A 15599-nucleotide genomic window follows, 5' to 3' on the forward strand; every position below is an offset into this window, starting at 1 on the left:
AGCTCCAATACACTGCAGCCCTGTATGTTGTTTCGCTTTTGTAATATTCGTTCTCCTAAATCAAAACAAGTTTCCTGGTTCTGTAAAAACTATACACGCGATATTTTTTAAAACGGAAGCTGCTATCTCCGATCTCCCCCACGGGACCTGAACGCAGCATGTGTACAGACAGGAGGTAGAAGAGCGTGAGGAATGGATGAGGAGGCAGCTAGCAGCTGGTCCAGGAGCAGTACCAGGTCTGTAACATACCATCACACTCACGCGCCGTACATGCTGTCACTGTGGACGTGTGTGTATATGTGCGTGTGTGTGTGCGTGTTGTCATCCGTTAGCTGTCTGTTGGGACAGCAGCAGCGGCCGTGCTGCACCGCCACAGGTGCACTCAGGCTGCACGCACGCACGCTCGCACGCACGCACGACCGTGTCCTTCACAAGACGCCGTCTCTGCAGCCAGAAGGTCAGAGGAAGACACAACTGTAGTGATCGGCTTCTACCGAGCTGCTTTAGCCTGCTTTCAGCGTCACGACCTGGCAACCCAACATGTGCTTATTGCTGTCATATAGCCGATCTATGAGCAGTGGTAACTGATTTATTAACCATGATTAAAGCCACTCACTCATCAACCCTCTGAAAGTACTCACATATTCAAGCCCCAGAACGTCTACTGAGTGGACTTTGTGGTGAGATGTTTTTTGTGAGTTGCTGTTTCCAATTCTCATTGTCAACATATGTTATTATTGTTTATCAGTTAACAAAACTGGCCACACCTTGTTTACCTCCCTTTTGTAGAACCCCCTCTGCTAAATTATTTTTGATCAAAATGAATTATTTCAAGAAAGAAAGAAGATCATTGTGAAGTAACAGAGCCAAAGCTATTGCTGAGATCCAGCTGCTGCTTCACAATCACACATCTGTCTGGTCCAATGCTAGAGAGGGCCTTGGAGCTTCCCTCAGAGTCCCCGACCATGGAGCACCTTCATTCCACTCTGAGCACTCTGGTCCTTACCATTTTTTAAAAATGAATATTTATTATTTATAATTGACTTAATAAAATCCTGGAAAGGATTTGTTTAAGCAATGAGCAATTGTGTTGGTCCAATATAATTGTCTTGAGTCGGATCAACTTAATTTATTTTGGTTAGTTAAACCAAATTGACTTGTGCCAGATTAAATAAAATAATTTGAGTTGGTTCAACTTAATTGATTAATGTGTTTTTTAATAATATAGAATGAGTTTAGCCAACCCTATTACGTTAAGTTGGACACAACCCGTTTAACCAGTTATAGTAAATTAAGTCGACATTACTCTAGTGCTGTAAGTCTGCTAAAAAATAATACTAAATAACAAATATGTATCCTTTATTAATCCTCTTGGGGAAATTCTTCTCTGCATTTGACCCATCCTTAATTTAGGAGCAGTGGTCTGCCCTGTGCAAGGTCCGGGGGGGAACGAGGGGTTCATGGTCTCTTGCTCAAGGACACCATATTTACACCAGTTCAAGTCCTCAGCCTCTCACACTCAACCACTTAGCAGCTGATGTCAGTAAGTCCCTGTGGGTTCAGGGCTTGAGGGCTTAGGGTGGAGATTGGGTTTGGGCCGTAGTTTACAGATCACGTTTGGATTTATTCTCATGTGATTATAAATATATATTTATGTAGAAATGTGCATGTAGCTGCATCTTTTGTTCTTTTTATGTCTGCCTGTGAAATACATTAATACTGGTTTTGTATAAATACAATTTTGTATTATCAACCACACAAAATATGTTTAGATTAAACATGAGACTAAAAGTCAGCAATTGAGCGTTAAGTATCACAACTACACATGAAATAAGGATTTTCTACAACACGTGATGTTTGCTGTCAGATCTAAGAGCTTTCTGATGGGGCGACAGCCAGGCGTTTCCCGTCATGCACTAGGCCAGGCAGTCGGTGGAGAGCTGCTGCGGCGCCTGGCTCGGAAATCAATGGTCTCTCGTGGGATTATCGTATTAGGGGTATGGTTTGGCATGTTACCCGTCTAAATACTGAATTTTATGGTGAGAAAGAATCAAATTTGTATTAATTTAAAAAGCGAGCCAAACTGACAGAATTCTGAAATTTAGCTACATACACATACTTGCCTGACACTAGTGTAATGTTCGAAACTGTGTTGGTACATTTTAGGCTGGACTACCAGAGCGAGTAATCACTAAGGTTACTAATGACTGGGTATAATTCACTGGGTCTGTACAACGAGTGGAGGATTCAAGTGTGACGGCTGCAACTCTATATGAGCATTGTACAGTCAGTGTGCCGGGAGCATGCACTAATCACAACCACAGACAGATCTAATGGAGAAGTTCCCCCACACACCCCCACAAACTTACCCATTAGAAAGGATCTGTAAATTATTATTATTAAAAAAAAAGTAGTTCCTTTTCCCTTTCCGCTCTGTCTCCCTTTTTCCACTCTTCTTTTGGAAAAAGAGCATGTTTATTTATTTAAAAAAATGCATCTAGCTTTTTTTTTTTTTTTTTTTTATAAAAAAGGGCATCTAAAAAAATAAACCAATGAAATTACAAGAAATATACACATACATTTACACGATCCACATGGTGGTTTAACTGTGTTTAAGTGGTGAAAAATTATGGAATCGTCAATAAAAAAATTAATTAAAATATAAATGAAGGAGCTTTGAACTTGTTCATTGGTCCACATGTTCCTGGGACATGTGAGTCTTGTTCAGTGAAGGAAAAGTCTCCGGGATGCTCTAGAACCTGGGATAGTGTTAGACTGACAGGTCTAGTAGAGACGTCCTGGCACACAAGAGCTTAGTGTGAGGGCTGTTTGCAGGTGACGCCTTTTCTTTTCTTTTTTTCAAAGAGTTAGATTACAAAAACAGTTTGATTTTATTTCCAAAAATGATCATTTAGAGGCCACATGTGGTCACTGAGTGCGCAGGGAGAATATTCTTTTACACGCTTTTCAACAGGAAGGTCAAAGGATAGCTGCTTAAGGTCATATCAGTTAGTTCCGATCTTCAGGTCTACTTGTCGGCCCAATCCCAATCTCCACCCTTACGGACTCACAGACTTTGAGACACGCTCCCGCGAAGTCCTTGAGGGTTTAGGGGGTGTCCCACTGCAAAATTGTCGAGTGCCTGAGGGCTCTGTGGCAGACTTTTTGAGCCCTTTATGAACCCCGTAAGTCAGCATTGCCTAAAGGAATTAATAATAATACTAATAATACATTTTATTTGTATTGCACTTTATATTTTAGCAATCTCAAAGTGCTACAGAGCAGAATAAAACAAGAACATGTTTAAGATATATTTAAAAGCAGAGCCTATAAAAGATATTTTAGCAGTTTCTTAAAAAGGTACTGCAATTACCTACAATGCATTTCAACGTGAGGTTAAACAAAGAGGCACGTGGGCATTAAGCCCGATAAAATACCTTTACTTTAAATGTATATTATTTTTTTTACATTCATCAAACATTTTGTTTTGACAAAAACAAGTAAGTACATCATTTTAAATGACTTCTTATCTTGTGAGGAAGACATTCAAATCAGTAAATAAAAAGTATAAAATAAATGCACATATGTACACACTACCTTTTTATGTAGTCACGTGATGTGGGAGGGGGAGACCAGGGGCTTTGTGGTTACGGGACGATCACTCATCCCCCTGAGCTACAGCCACTAGAAGTTAGCTATCTAACAGCTAACAGCTTTCAGCATTTAGATGGACATTTAGATGGTAATGATTCCAGCTTACCTTTAGCGCAGGTAAGCTGGAACGCAACATGGAACGCAACATGTTTCTTCTAAACAGTCTTCTTTGTAAAGACCATGCCTTCGCCTTGACTTTCGCTGTCATGCCTTGATACTCGATTCTCTCAGTTTCAACATGAATGGATCTAATAAATGTTATGTTTTTTTAACTTCATGCAAATCCTTCATGACTAAATCACGTTCACATTGGAAACAAGAATGAATATTGTTCGAAATACATGTTACATCATAGTAAATGTAACAGCCAGTCAATATCCTTTTTGAGTGTAGTTAAGCAGAGATGTATCGGATTTTGGTGCCATCATAGGTTAACAAAACACAGTAGCCTACATTTCCCATAATCTTTTTTTAAAAGTGTGTGTATGTATATATTATGTTGTATGATGTGTCGAGCTACTTGGACCCTGAATTTCCCTTTGGGGATCAATAAAGTAATTATCTATCTATCTATCTATCTATCTATCTATCTATCTATCTATCTATCTATCTATCTATCTATCTATCCATCTATCCATCTATCTATCTATCTAATGCAGTCAATGGATGTTTTTTCTGTTGGAAGATGCTTAGTCAGTTACTGTCTCACTGTTATATTCAGACTTCTCATCTTACTTTCTCTGTTTAATCTTACACACAAGCTTGGCATGTCTCCTGGTAACCATGAGACTGGGGAATCTGTGTGTCTCTGTCTGAAAGAACGTGCAATTCCATCGTTATCACATCATGCCGAGGCCAATCTGGCCTCATGGTGGCATGAAGGTAGTGCTTCAATCATTCGGTGAGCAGACTTAGATAAAGTAAGATGGCGTTGTGTTTCTGTTGCTGCTCCTTTCTTCGAAGCATAAATATTCCTGTTTTAATGATTTTACTCCAAGGTTTGGGTCCATGTTCCATGTCAGCTGACAGGGGCCATGTCATTACACTGCAACCACAAATAAAGTGGGACAAAACTGTGAAAGGATTGTTGTATATTGTGTATTGTATAGTTGTGACATTACAATATGATGGGAAACCTGATGGCTCATTTGAAGGCTCAGTTTCTGAATATTCAATGCATTCACAGTATCTATATATCACTTTATTCTTTATCTAAAGCCAATATGAAAATCCCAGTTTTACCATATGGCACCTTTAAGACTCGTAAATCTAAATGTCTAACATGTTATCCATAGACATAATTTAATGTATCGAACAAAAACCTTCTCAAAACGCCCATTGAACCCAGTTCAATGGGTCTTTTGAGAAAGTTTCTGGAGTGCAACTCACTTCCTGGTTTTATGACTCACTCCTGCAGCCCTCTATTAGCCCGAAAATCTGAGCATGTATCGTGCTCATCATAATCTGCTGAGATGTTTTATTTCAGTCGTTCTGTAATGACCTGTAATGATCTGTGGCACTGCAAGAAAACCAACCCGGTCTTTTCATTTCCTCTGACCTTTCTTAGACCCGCTGACATCCTCCTAAGTAGACCAGCGCCGAAGAAGTGAAGGATGGACTCCATCTCCATGATGGGCGGCAGCAGGAGCCCTTTATTCCTCACGGCCCCGTCCTCCCACCACCTCCGACACGCGCAGGCCTGTTTCTTGCCCAACGGCACAAAGGGCGGCGTTGGAGGCCCAGAGACCGCCTGTCCGCCTGCCCGGCCCACAGTGGCCATCCTGGGCTCAGGTGACTTCTCCAAGTGCCTGACCATCCGCCTCCTGCGCTGTGGCTTCCATGTGGTGGTGGGCAGCCGCCATCCCAAACTGGCAGCCCAGTCCTTTCCTCACGTGGTCGACGTGACCCACCATGAAGATGCTGTGGGGAAGGCCAGCATCGTGTTCCTGGCACTCCGCCGTGAGCACTACTCTGTCCTGTGGGACCTCAAGCATCTACTGGAGGGTAGAGACTTACATTTCACTGAGAGCACTGTCCATGTTCCCATAGCACTTTCTTCACTTTGAAACTTTTGAAGTGGTGACGACTCAAATGTATCAAATATACAAACACACATACTGCAGTGAAGGTTGTGCAAAATACCCAGAAAACGAAAAGTAGCTGCCGCTTTTCTCCTCAGGTTCCTCAGAATCGAATCCCCAATGGTAAGCGTGATGGGAGAGGGGCCGATCGGAGGAGAAATATATATCATGAGTTTGTCTTGTCCTGCAGGAAAGGTCCTGGTGGATGTGAGCAACAACAGGAGGGTGAACCAGTATCCAGAGTCGAACGCAGAGTATCTGGCCTCCCTGCTGCCGGACTCTATCACGGTCAAAGGCTTCAACGTCATCTCAGCCTGGGCCATGCAGCAGAGCTGCCCCAAAGACGCCAGCACACAGGTACACTTACTCTTACTTCACTAATCAATGTCCACTTACAAGCTTCTTCTGGAGATTTCAATGGTATTTCACTTCATCTTTTACAACCAATTAAGTTGTTTGTTCAGTTGTCCCTGAGACGGCTCGGCTATCATCAGTCACAGACGTGTGATCCGTCAGTCACATGAGAACAGCTGGTTGTGTATGGAGGGGTGTCTCTGTTCAAGAGAATCCCTGTTGTTGGCTGTTCTGTCCTCCGGATCTTTCTGAGTCAATTGTAATAAACAACTTAAAGAATCATTTACTAGTCGTAGTAAGTACCTGAATTAGAAAAAGTTATTTGTAGATACTTTTATGATAGCAACTCTGTTTACAGTTCTTGTAGTTTCCTGCCACATAGTTTATATGTTGTTAAATTAAACTAATATAAAAGGCGATTCACCACTTGAGCTGCAAGGATTTCTTTGCCCTGCATATTTTCTTGCGCAATGCTGGTGTTTTACCTATCCAGGACTCTTGAATCTATTCAAAACAATTTAAGAAGGAGACATCTCTTTCGCGTATTAACGGTTCACAGCTCTGTGACAAGGGTAGCACATGCAAACCAACTTGTTTTTAGACATCCTGAGATGACACGACACACAGAACTAGTAGCTTTTATATGAGTTAGTTAATCCCATGCAAGGGCATAACTAACAACTTGTTCTTGTTTCGACCTGTACACCTGAATATTTAAAAACAGCCCGCAAATGTATAGTTTAGTAATTTCCTAAAACAGTCAGAAACATGTTTTTGCAACCGTCATTCAAACAGGAGGACAAAGTGGGGACTGTTTCCATCGACAGATGTCCTCACCATTCTTCCCCTGTACCACTCTTCCTCTCTGCCCTGCTGGCTCTGTGTAGGTGTTCATCTGCAGTGACTCGGTGGAGGCTCGACAACAGATTATGGAACTAGCCCGCCAGCTCAACTTCCTGCCAGTGGATATGGGCACCCTATCTTCCTCGCGGGACATTGAGAACATTCCCATACAGTTATTTCCTGGCTGGAAGGGCCCCGTCCTGTCTGCCGTAGCGCTCTCCATCTTCTTTTTTGCTTACTCTTTTGTACGAGATATCATCCACCCATATGTGAAACACAAGCAGAGTGACTTCTACAAGATCCCTATAGAGATGGTGAACCGGACACTGCCCAATGTGGCAATCACTCTCTTGGCTCTCGTGTACCTGGCAGGCCAGCTGGCGGCCGCCCACCAGCTCTACTATGGTACCAAGTACAGGCATTTCCCACACTGGCTGGAGGGCTGGCTGCAGAGTCGGAAACAACTGGGTCTCCTCAGCTTCTTCCTGGCTGCTGTCCATGTGGTCTACAGCCTGTGTCTGCCCATGAGGAGGTCTGAGAGGTACCTGCTGCTCAACACGGCCTACCAGCAGGTCAGTGAGGTGCAAGGCTCTCACACAAGGTTCACACACACACACACACACACACACACACACACACACACACACACACACACACACACACACACACTGATACACACATTTGACCGTCCACACACGCAAAGCAAGCATTTATCCAATATTAAAGGAATAGCTCAATTATTTGCTCAAATGATACCAGTGAAAAGAAAAAAATCTACATTAATCTCTCTGTCTGTGTCTGTGCTTAAAGTACAGAGTATTTAGGCTACTTTAGCAAAGGCTTAGCTCCTGGAGGCGTGCCGTCACAGTGTGGTTGAGGTTTAGGACACATCAAGCCAGTAGAAACATCAACAACCTGTGCTCACCAACTAAGACTCTGTAAACCAACACCTACTCATTTTCAGGTTGTGTACAACATGAAGAAAGATGCTAATGACAGTAATATCAGTAAGCTTCAGAGGTGTTGGTATGAAAGTGTATGTTTTGCTGGACCGCAACAAATTGGGGGCCATCCACATATTCACAAAGGTCTGTCAGAGGAAGTGATGAAGTTACATCATTGGTTTTAATTTAAATGATTGCATAGGTGCTGTTAGCATGTGGGTGCTATCCTAGCTTGTTAAAAAGACAGCTATATTGTCACTAAAAAAATAACTTTACTCACTGTTTGATACATATACTTGGTCATATGGTTGTATGAAGTAATCAACTGAAGTAATACATATTTGAAGATGGCAAGCTTATGTTGTTGGATTCATTAAATTGAAGCAGCCCACATTTATTTGACTGAAACATAGCTTAATGTGAGATGCTACTTCAGTGAACAAATATTACTGGGACCATTACTGAAACTTGGGTATTTAATATCCAATAATTCACATAGACATACTGACTATTCCTGTGTTTTAATATGGCACAATTTAGCACATTGGCCAGCCATTCAAAGTCAAGCCATATGGGTTACCATGTGGTGTTGTATAACTTTGGATAGAGCCACGATGGCTGTCCAGAGACTAACTATGTCCTTTCACGGTGTCCACTCTGTCCTAAACACACACATTTAAGATTAATATCTATCTTCTCATCTGAATCTCAGAAGGAAATCCAATTGATGGCAAATATTACATGAGAAATAAAACATCTAAATTATGGAATACAGTTTATATATGTTCCACTCGTGTACATTCAAGGAAATGAAAACGCAAATACACGTCAGTGCCTGCGAATATTAAAAAACTGTATTCATAATCAAATCCTGAACACACCACCTACACAAATGAAAGTTGATGATTGTGTTGAATTCCATTGTGAGCATCCTTTGTGTTGGCAGGTCCATGCTAATGTAGAGAACGCGTGGAATGAGGAGGAGGTGTGGAGGGTGGAGATGTACGTTTCCTTTGGGATCATGAGTCTGGGGCTCCTGTCGCTCCTGGCCATCACCTCCATTCCCTCGGTCCACAGCACGCTCAACTGGAGGGAGTTCAGCTTCATACAGGTACACAGAAACCAGCTGTTTTGCCACTGACGTACTGAGGGACCAAAGAAAACTTCACGAGTTCTGGGGTTATGAGGAGTCTTTTTTCTTTGATTTCCAAATCAGATTTCTGAAGTGGATGGGTATAATCCACAGAGAAGTGTAATCTAAGAACATGAGTATCTATATTTTACAATATGTTACAATTCCACATCAAATATGAAGTAAGTTGCAGCAATTGGATGCTTGGGGTTTAAAGTATCTTAATTGCCTCCAGGAGCTGTGTGTCACAGCCACTGCAACTCACAGTTGAATGCCTGATATGAACAGTAAAACCTACGAAGCAGCAGGAATAGCTTAAATAGAGTAAATCTGTTATGTTGGATGCTCCATGGAGGGACGTTGTCACATGGGAAAATCAATGTAACGAGCGTTGTGTGTCATGGCTGCTGTCTCTCCTCTCTTTGCTGTGTCCCGTCATGAGTCTTCCTGTCTCTGCTCTAGTCCACCCTGGGCTACATCGCTCTGCTCATCGCTACCTTCCACGGCCTGCTGTTCGGCTGGAAGCGGGCCTTCGAGGAAGAGGCTTACCGCTTCTACCTGCCCCCCAGCTTCGTGGTGGCCCTGGCCCTGCCAGTGTGTGTCATACTGGGGAAGGTGCTGATGCTGCTTCCCTGCGTGGCTCGAAAGCTCCACCAGATCCGCCGAGGCCTGGACAGCAGCCACTACTGCTGCCAGCGCCTGGAGCCAGTGGGCTCGGCTGCCCACGTTTCACCTGAGAGAGTAACCATCATGTGACCCGGTCCTTGATCGGGATGGTCACATATGCCGTCATAGTTAGCTGTTTTATTGAAGCAAGGATTATATTACTCTTACTTTGTTACTGTGAACAGTTTTTGTGAATTGTGTACTTATTAGGCGTTACTGTTCACTATAACTACTGACTTTGTGTGACTATCTAGTTCCATTTAAATTGTAAAATGTGATATGCTCCACCAGTACTGTTTCTATTGTTGTTGTGTTCTAACAGACATTACACCGAGACATTTAGTGTTCATAGTCGAAGGGGAACTCCACTAGTGTCTCTAACTCTTAAACTGTTTCTTCTGTGGCTCTTAATATGTCACGTCCAGGAAAATAGCCCTAATGATGTGTTATCATAGGCAGTCACTAGTTCCTATTCTCTCCTTTAGGACTGGCTGGTGACAAAGTCTCTGCAAACTGTTAATAAATGTGTTGAGGGCGATGCTACAGCCTCACTGTGCTGTGATGTGTGTGCACCAGGTCTGTATTACTGGACCGCTGAGTCGTGTCATGCTCATCAATCATGTGGTGTTGATTTAGAATCTCATTTAGATTCTTTCTTTTTGTTTTACACACAGTAGGTATTATTATTATTATTATTATTATTATAACAATAATAATAATAATAATTATTATTATTATTATAGTATACTGTAGTATATATTATTTAGTTGACCAATAAATTCACTTATCTACCTGTCAAATTGTACTGTAAAGTCCAAAAAGCAGGAAGTGTTTTGTGTTTATTGATCTTTAACTGTCAATTCATTTACCGGGATTTTCATTCATATTTCATCTCCTTGCTCTTTGATCCAATACAGCTTCAATCATTTTGAGGTCAGCGACAGATAAAGAGGAGACAGGAGAAAGGATATATTCCCTCACTCTAGACTGTGATGGTGGTGGTGAAGTAGAGCCTGCAGGGGGACAGAGGACATCCTGAAGGTCACGAGGGGAGGAGAGACGATACCTTGTTCAGAAGAATGACCGCATTGTACTGATATGTACAGAGCAGCATTCAGGGACTCATTTGTTTGAGGAATGTGGTCAGAAGAGCTGATGGCCACATACAGTCTGGGTGAAAGGTATTTGTTTTTTCTAATTTTGCCTTATTTCCATGACTGCAATGAATTTACATAAAGCATCAATATCTGGTTGAAGTGTAGACTGTCCGCTTTATTGAAATGGATACAACAACAATATGGCATTAACTGTTTAGGATTTACAGTCATTTTTACACAGTCCCCTACATGTTCAGAGGCTCAAACGTAATGAGACAAACTAACATAATAGTGAATATAGTAATTTTTTATATGCAATACTTTAGTACATTGAATGATTGTCTGAAGTCTTCCACTCATAGTCATCACCCAACGCTGAGTTTCCTCCCTTGCGATCAGGTGAGATCAGGTGACTTTGGCCATTGAAGAACATTCCATTTCTTGGCCTTGAGAAGCTCTTGAGCTGTTCTCACAGTATGTTCAGGGTCATTACATCTGTACTGCAGAGCACCATCCAATCAGTTTTGCAGCATTTAGATGAATCTGAGCAGATAGTGAATCCCTCAACACCTCAAAACTCATCCTGCTACTTCTATCAGCTGTGACATCATCAATGACCACCAGTGGCCAGTTCCATTGGCAGCCCTGCATAGCACTGCCTCCACCTTGTTCACCAGAGGATGTGGTTTGCTTCGGCTCAGGAGCCGTTCCTTTCCTTCTCTACACTTTTCTCTTCTCATCATTCTGGAACAAGTTCATCTTGGTTTCATCTTCAAACAACCTTCATCTCAAACTGATCAGGCTCATTCAGATGTTTTCTGGCAAAGTCTAATCTGGCCTTCCAGTTCTTCAGTGGTTTGTATCTTGTTGTAAAACTTCTGTATTCAGACTCATGAAGGCCTCGCTTCATTGAAGACTTTGACAAAAACACGCCTCCCTCCTCCAGAGTATTCTTTACCTCAGTATTCATGTTATGAAGGGTTATTCATCACCCCAGTATTGATGTTATGAAGGGTTATTCATCACCCCAGTATTCATGTTATGAAGGGTTATTCTTCACCCCAGTATTCGTGTTATGAAGGGTTATTCTTCACGTCAGTATTCATGTTATGAAGGGTTATTCTTCACGTCAGCATTCATGTTATGAAGGGTTATTCTTCACATCAGTATTCATGTTATGAATGGTTTTCTTTCCCAAGAGAAGAATTCTTCTACGTCTACTTTACATGTCTTCCGTGGTCTTTCAGGCCTTTTGGTGTTGGTGAGCTTGTCAGCACGTTCTCTCTTTTTAGGAATGTACCAAACTGTTGATTTGGTCGATCCTGATGTTTCTGCTATCTGCTGGATAGCTTTCTGTCAGCTTTTTAATGACCTCCTTCACTTGCATTGAGCTCTTTGGTCCTGATGCTGAGAGTTCTCTGGACTGTTTTCTCTCTACCAAAACGCAAACTCAACATGTTGAATCATCTCCAGACCTTTTTCTTATCTGCTTAATTTGTCATGAAATAACGTGGGAACAGGTCACAGCTGGCCATCAAACATTTGTAAGACAATTGTCCAAATACTTTTGAACCTCTGGCAATGTGGGGGACTGTGTGTACAAATAGTTGTAATTCCTAAACGCTTCGTGTAATAGCTTTGTTCTATTAATTGAATTAAAGCTGAAAGTCTACACTTCAACCACATATTGACTGTGTCATTTCATATCCATATAAAGAGGAAAATAAGAACGGTGTGCCAAAAAACAATCACAGAATATGAAAGTTTACAACACATTTGGCAGAAATGCATCTGAATTATGGGAAAGAAAATGATGTATTGCCAGCAAGGCACTGATATGATTTGTAGTCACAATAATAGATCTCATTATTAAAATATAATGCATCTTTAATTTGACCACAACCAGTTCAGAGATAGAGTAATGTATACGTCTACAGGCTGTCAATAAAAGTCAGATAAAAGTGGGAATCATTCCTTGAGCATTTCTAAGAGATATAGAATCACATGACTAATATATATTTGTATCAGTATTATGAAGTGACATATGTTCGTAACAAACAGAAAGTTAGTGGTCCAGGATAGTAATTATTGGCATTTCCAGTAACTATTATTCACAGTACAATTGTTTCATGTCTGACAGCAATTGTTTGTGTATGCAATCATTAATTCTCATAAGAAAAAAATATTTGAAAATAAAAATACTATAAACATGTGACTTTTTTTTATCAAAACAATATCAAAAGCAAAACTAGCCATGACGATACCTCCAAATGAGGAATCTGTTTGTTTTTTTATGCCTAATGATATTGGTTGGAGTTGACTTTGCCGTGCAGCGTCTCCTGCAGCACAGACCTGAGCACCACCACACAATCTGTCACACATTCCTCAAGCTGTAGGTCACCTGCAGTCTGTCAGCAACTCATCTGATTAACAGAGCTGTCTCCACCCAAACCAGTCCAAGTGTCTTCAGTCAGTGACCAGCAGGGGGCAGTGTTTCAACACCAAGTCAGAGGAAGGCTCCACTTGATTTAGCAAATATCCCATGCCTAACTGATATCAAAGATGAGCATCTCAACACACATGTGAAAGGTTTAACACATTCATTCTAATGTGCGTAAGAGTAAAACAACGATTGTGCTTCTTCTAAACATGGGAACTACCAGTAGACCGTTCATCAAAAATGTTAAACTTTTAGGTTGACCGACATGCCCCTGATAGACGTCCTGTTCTTCACATCCCTATGACAAGCTGGGGACCTGAAATGATGTGACAAGAGCTGAGAAGCACTATAGTATAAAAATAATTTTAATGACACCAACCACACTTTAATCTCACAATACAATATCATGGCAAACAACTCAGTTCAACGCATTTTGATTCCATATTTTAAGAAAAATGACGAAAACAAACTCACAGGAACAGAGTGTGGATCATGTGAGCTGTCAGAGGCAATGATGAGCTAACACAGACCGCATCCACTTTAAAACATTGCTTTGTAATTAGAGGAGCAGTAAAACAATTGGAGACTTCACATTTAGTCAACAGGGAATCTACCCTGAAGTTTGAAAAAGTCTTTAACATCAGTCTGTGGCGTTTTCTTAGGAGAACAGCTGGCTGAGTGGTCATGAGACAGCTCGACACACCAAGACTGTATGCACCCAACGCATCACACAGTGGGGAGGGAGCCACCCTGCAGGTTCCCAGTGGGATGAGCCACGCTGCTGGTTCCCGGGGGGTGAGCCTTTGTGCTGGTTCCCAGAGTGGATGAGCCTCTGTGCTGGTTCCCAGAGTGGATGAGCCTCTCTGCTGGTTCCCAGTGGGATGAGCCCCAAGCCCAACAGAACACCACTCCTTGTGTGGTGGTCTAGACGGTTTCAGTTTGTAAGGCACATTGTATGTGATGAAATGTCCACAGCATTGGAGTCTGCTCTTCTAAACCCACTTTATGGGACCGGGTAAGATGGGGCCCCGTACACGACTTCATCCTGTAGAGTCGACCCAGCAAAACAGAACCTTCTTACTCCATCATAAAACCCAACAAGTGTCCATCAGGTAAACTTCAGCTGCAGCTCACCGAGCAGGTGACCCCCTAAAGGCCCAGCTGCGCGCGCAGCTGCTCCAGGAGCGGCAGCAGCTCCTCGGCACTGGGTCTGCAGCGGCCCTCTGCGCTCCAGCAGCGGCTCAGCACGGGCCTGCACAGCCGGCCCTGCTCCGACAGGAACACCGGGTGGTCCTGGACAGACGGCCGCAGGCTGTGCGCCACCACCGCGTAGAGCACGTGCTGCCGGTCCCCGGTGTAGGGCTGCTCCCTGGTGATGAGCTGCCACAAGGTGATCCCGAAAGAGAAGATGTCTGCCTGAGGAGACAGCGCCTCTCCCTTCAGCAGCTCTGGGGCTCGGTGCGTGTACGTGCCGCCCACATGGCTCAGGCGCGGGCTGATGGAGCTCACCTCGCAGCCATGGTCCAGTTTCACAGAACAGCCGAAATCCGCGATTTTGCAAACGTCTGCACTGGACAGCAGCACGTTGGCGGGCTTGACGTCCAGGTGCACCACGCGGTGGGAGTGGAGGAAGCGCAGGCCGCGCGCGATGTCGCTGGCGTACCGGAGCCACCGGTCCTCCCCCAGCGGCTCCGCACTCTCGGAGATGATCTGCTGCAGGTTCCGACTCCCCACGAACTCCATCAGGATGGTTCCGATGCTGCCCTCGTCTCCAAAGTCCGGCGGCACGCAGGTGGTCGCCGCAATGACGCGCACGATGTTCGTGTGGCGCAGGTGCGCCGCGTTCAGCTCGGCCCAGAAGCTCTGGCGGGACGCCAGCGTGTTCTTCGTGCACTTCTTGACTCGCTTCAGGGCCACGGTCTCCCCGAGGTACTCGGCCTTGTAGACGGAGCCGAACCCTCCGGAGCCCACGGGCACCAGGGCGCGCAGCTCCTTCCAGTGGATCACGGTGGACCACAGCCGGCTGGCAACCTTCCCGTGGAGCCTCTGGACCGGGACTTGTAAAGTGGTGCCGAAGGAGTGTTTGGTGAGCGGGCTGCTGCAGGTCCCGATATCCAGGCAGGGGCACATGTCTTTAGGCAGCAGGCGGGTCACGGGGATCGGAGACGGCATCGCGGAAGAGGTGTGTGTGCAGCTGGAGGTCTGCCGCGGACTGAGCAACCGCTGTGTCGGCTTCGAGCCTTTGAGCAGCGACACACCCACCAGCTGGCCGCCGGTCACAGCGCCCCATAGTGGTGAGGAGGGCGACTGCTTCTGTTTGAGTTCAACGGGTTCCCCCCGATGGTTCAACTCAGTTTACGCTCTCTGTAGTAGGGGGCGGGGTCAAAT

General features: G+C 43.8%; 2 protein-coding genes across 3 annotated transcripts; one reads left to right on the top strand and one right to left on the bottom strand.

Annotated features, from left to right (window-relative positions):
* The first annotated feature begins 159 nt into the window (after positions 1-159).
* steap2 (STEAP family member 2, metalloreductase) lies at positions 160-10374 on the top strand. Of its 2 annotated transcripts, none has more exons than XM_068581833.1 (6): positions 160-236; positions 5222-5658; positions 5926-6092; positions 6977-7504; positions 8823-8987; positions 9471-10374. In XM_068581833.1, the coding sequence occupies exons 2-6, from the start codon at positions 5268-5270 to the stop codon at positions 9762-9764; spliced, it is 1545 nt and encodes a 514-aa protein (XP_068437934.1). In that variant the 5' UTR covers positions 160-236; positions 5222-5267; the 3' UTR covers positions 9765-10374. The 2 variants fall into 2 exon arrangements, with proteins under 2 accessions (XP_068437934.1, XP_068437935.1); XM_068581834.1 differs by having other exon boundaries at positions 5222-5613.
* Positions 10375-13590: 3216 nt separating this feature from the next.
* Positions 13591-15559, bottom strand: mos (v-mos Moloney murine sarcoma viral oncogene homolog). The gene has a single exon (XM_068582038.1). It carries the CDS (start codon positions 15381-15383, stop codon positions 14361-14363), a length of 1023 nt encoding a protein of 340 aa, XP_068438139.1. The 5' UTR covers positions 15384-15559; the 3' UTR covers positions 13591-14360.
* Between the last annotated feature and the right edge of the window lie 40 nt (positions 15560-15599).

Source organism: Clinocottus analis, unplaced genomic scaffold (genome assembly GCF_023055335.1).
Source record: "Clinocottus analis isolate CAN_PGR_092001 unplaced genomic scaffold, fCliAna1.0.p SCAF_18, whole genome shotgun sequence".
Taxonomy (NCBI): Eukaryota; Metazoa; Chordata; class Actinopteri; order Perciformes; family Cottidae; genus Clinocottus; species Clinocottus analis.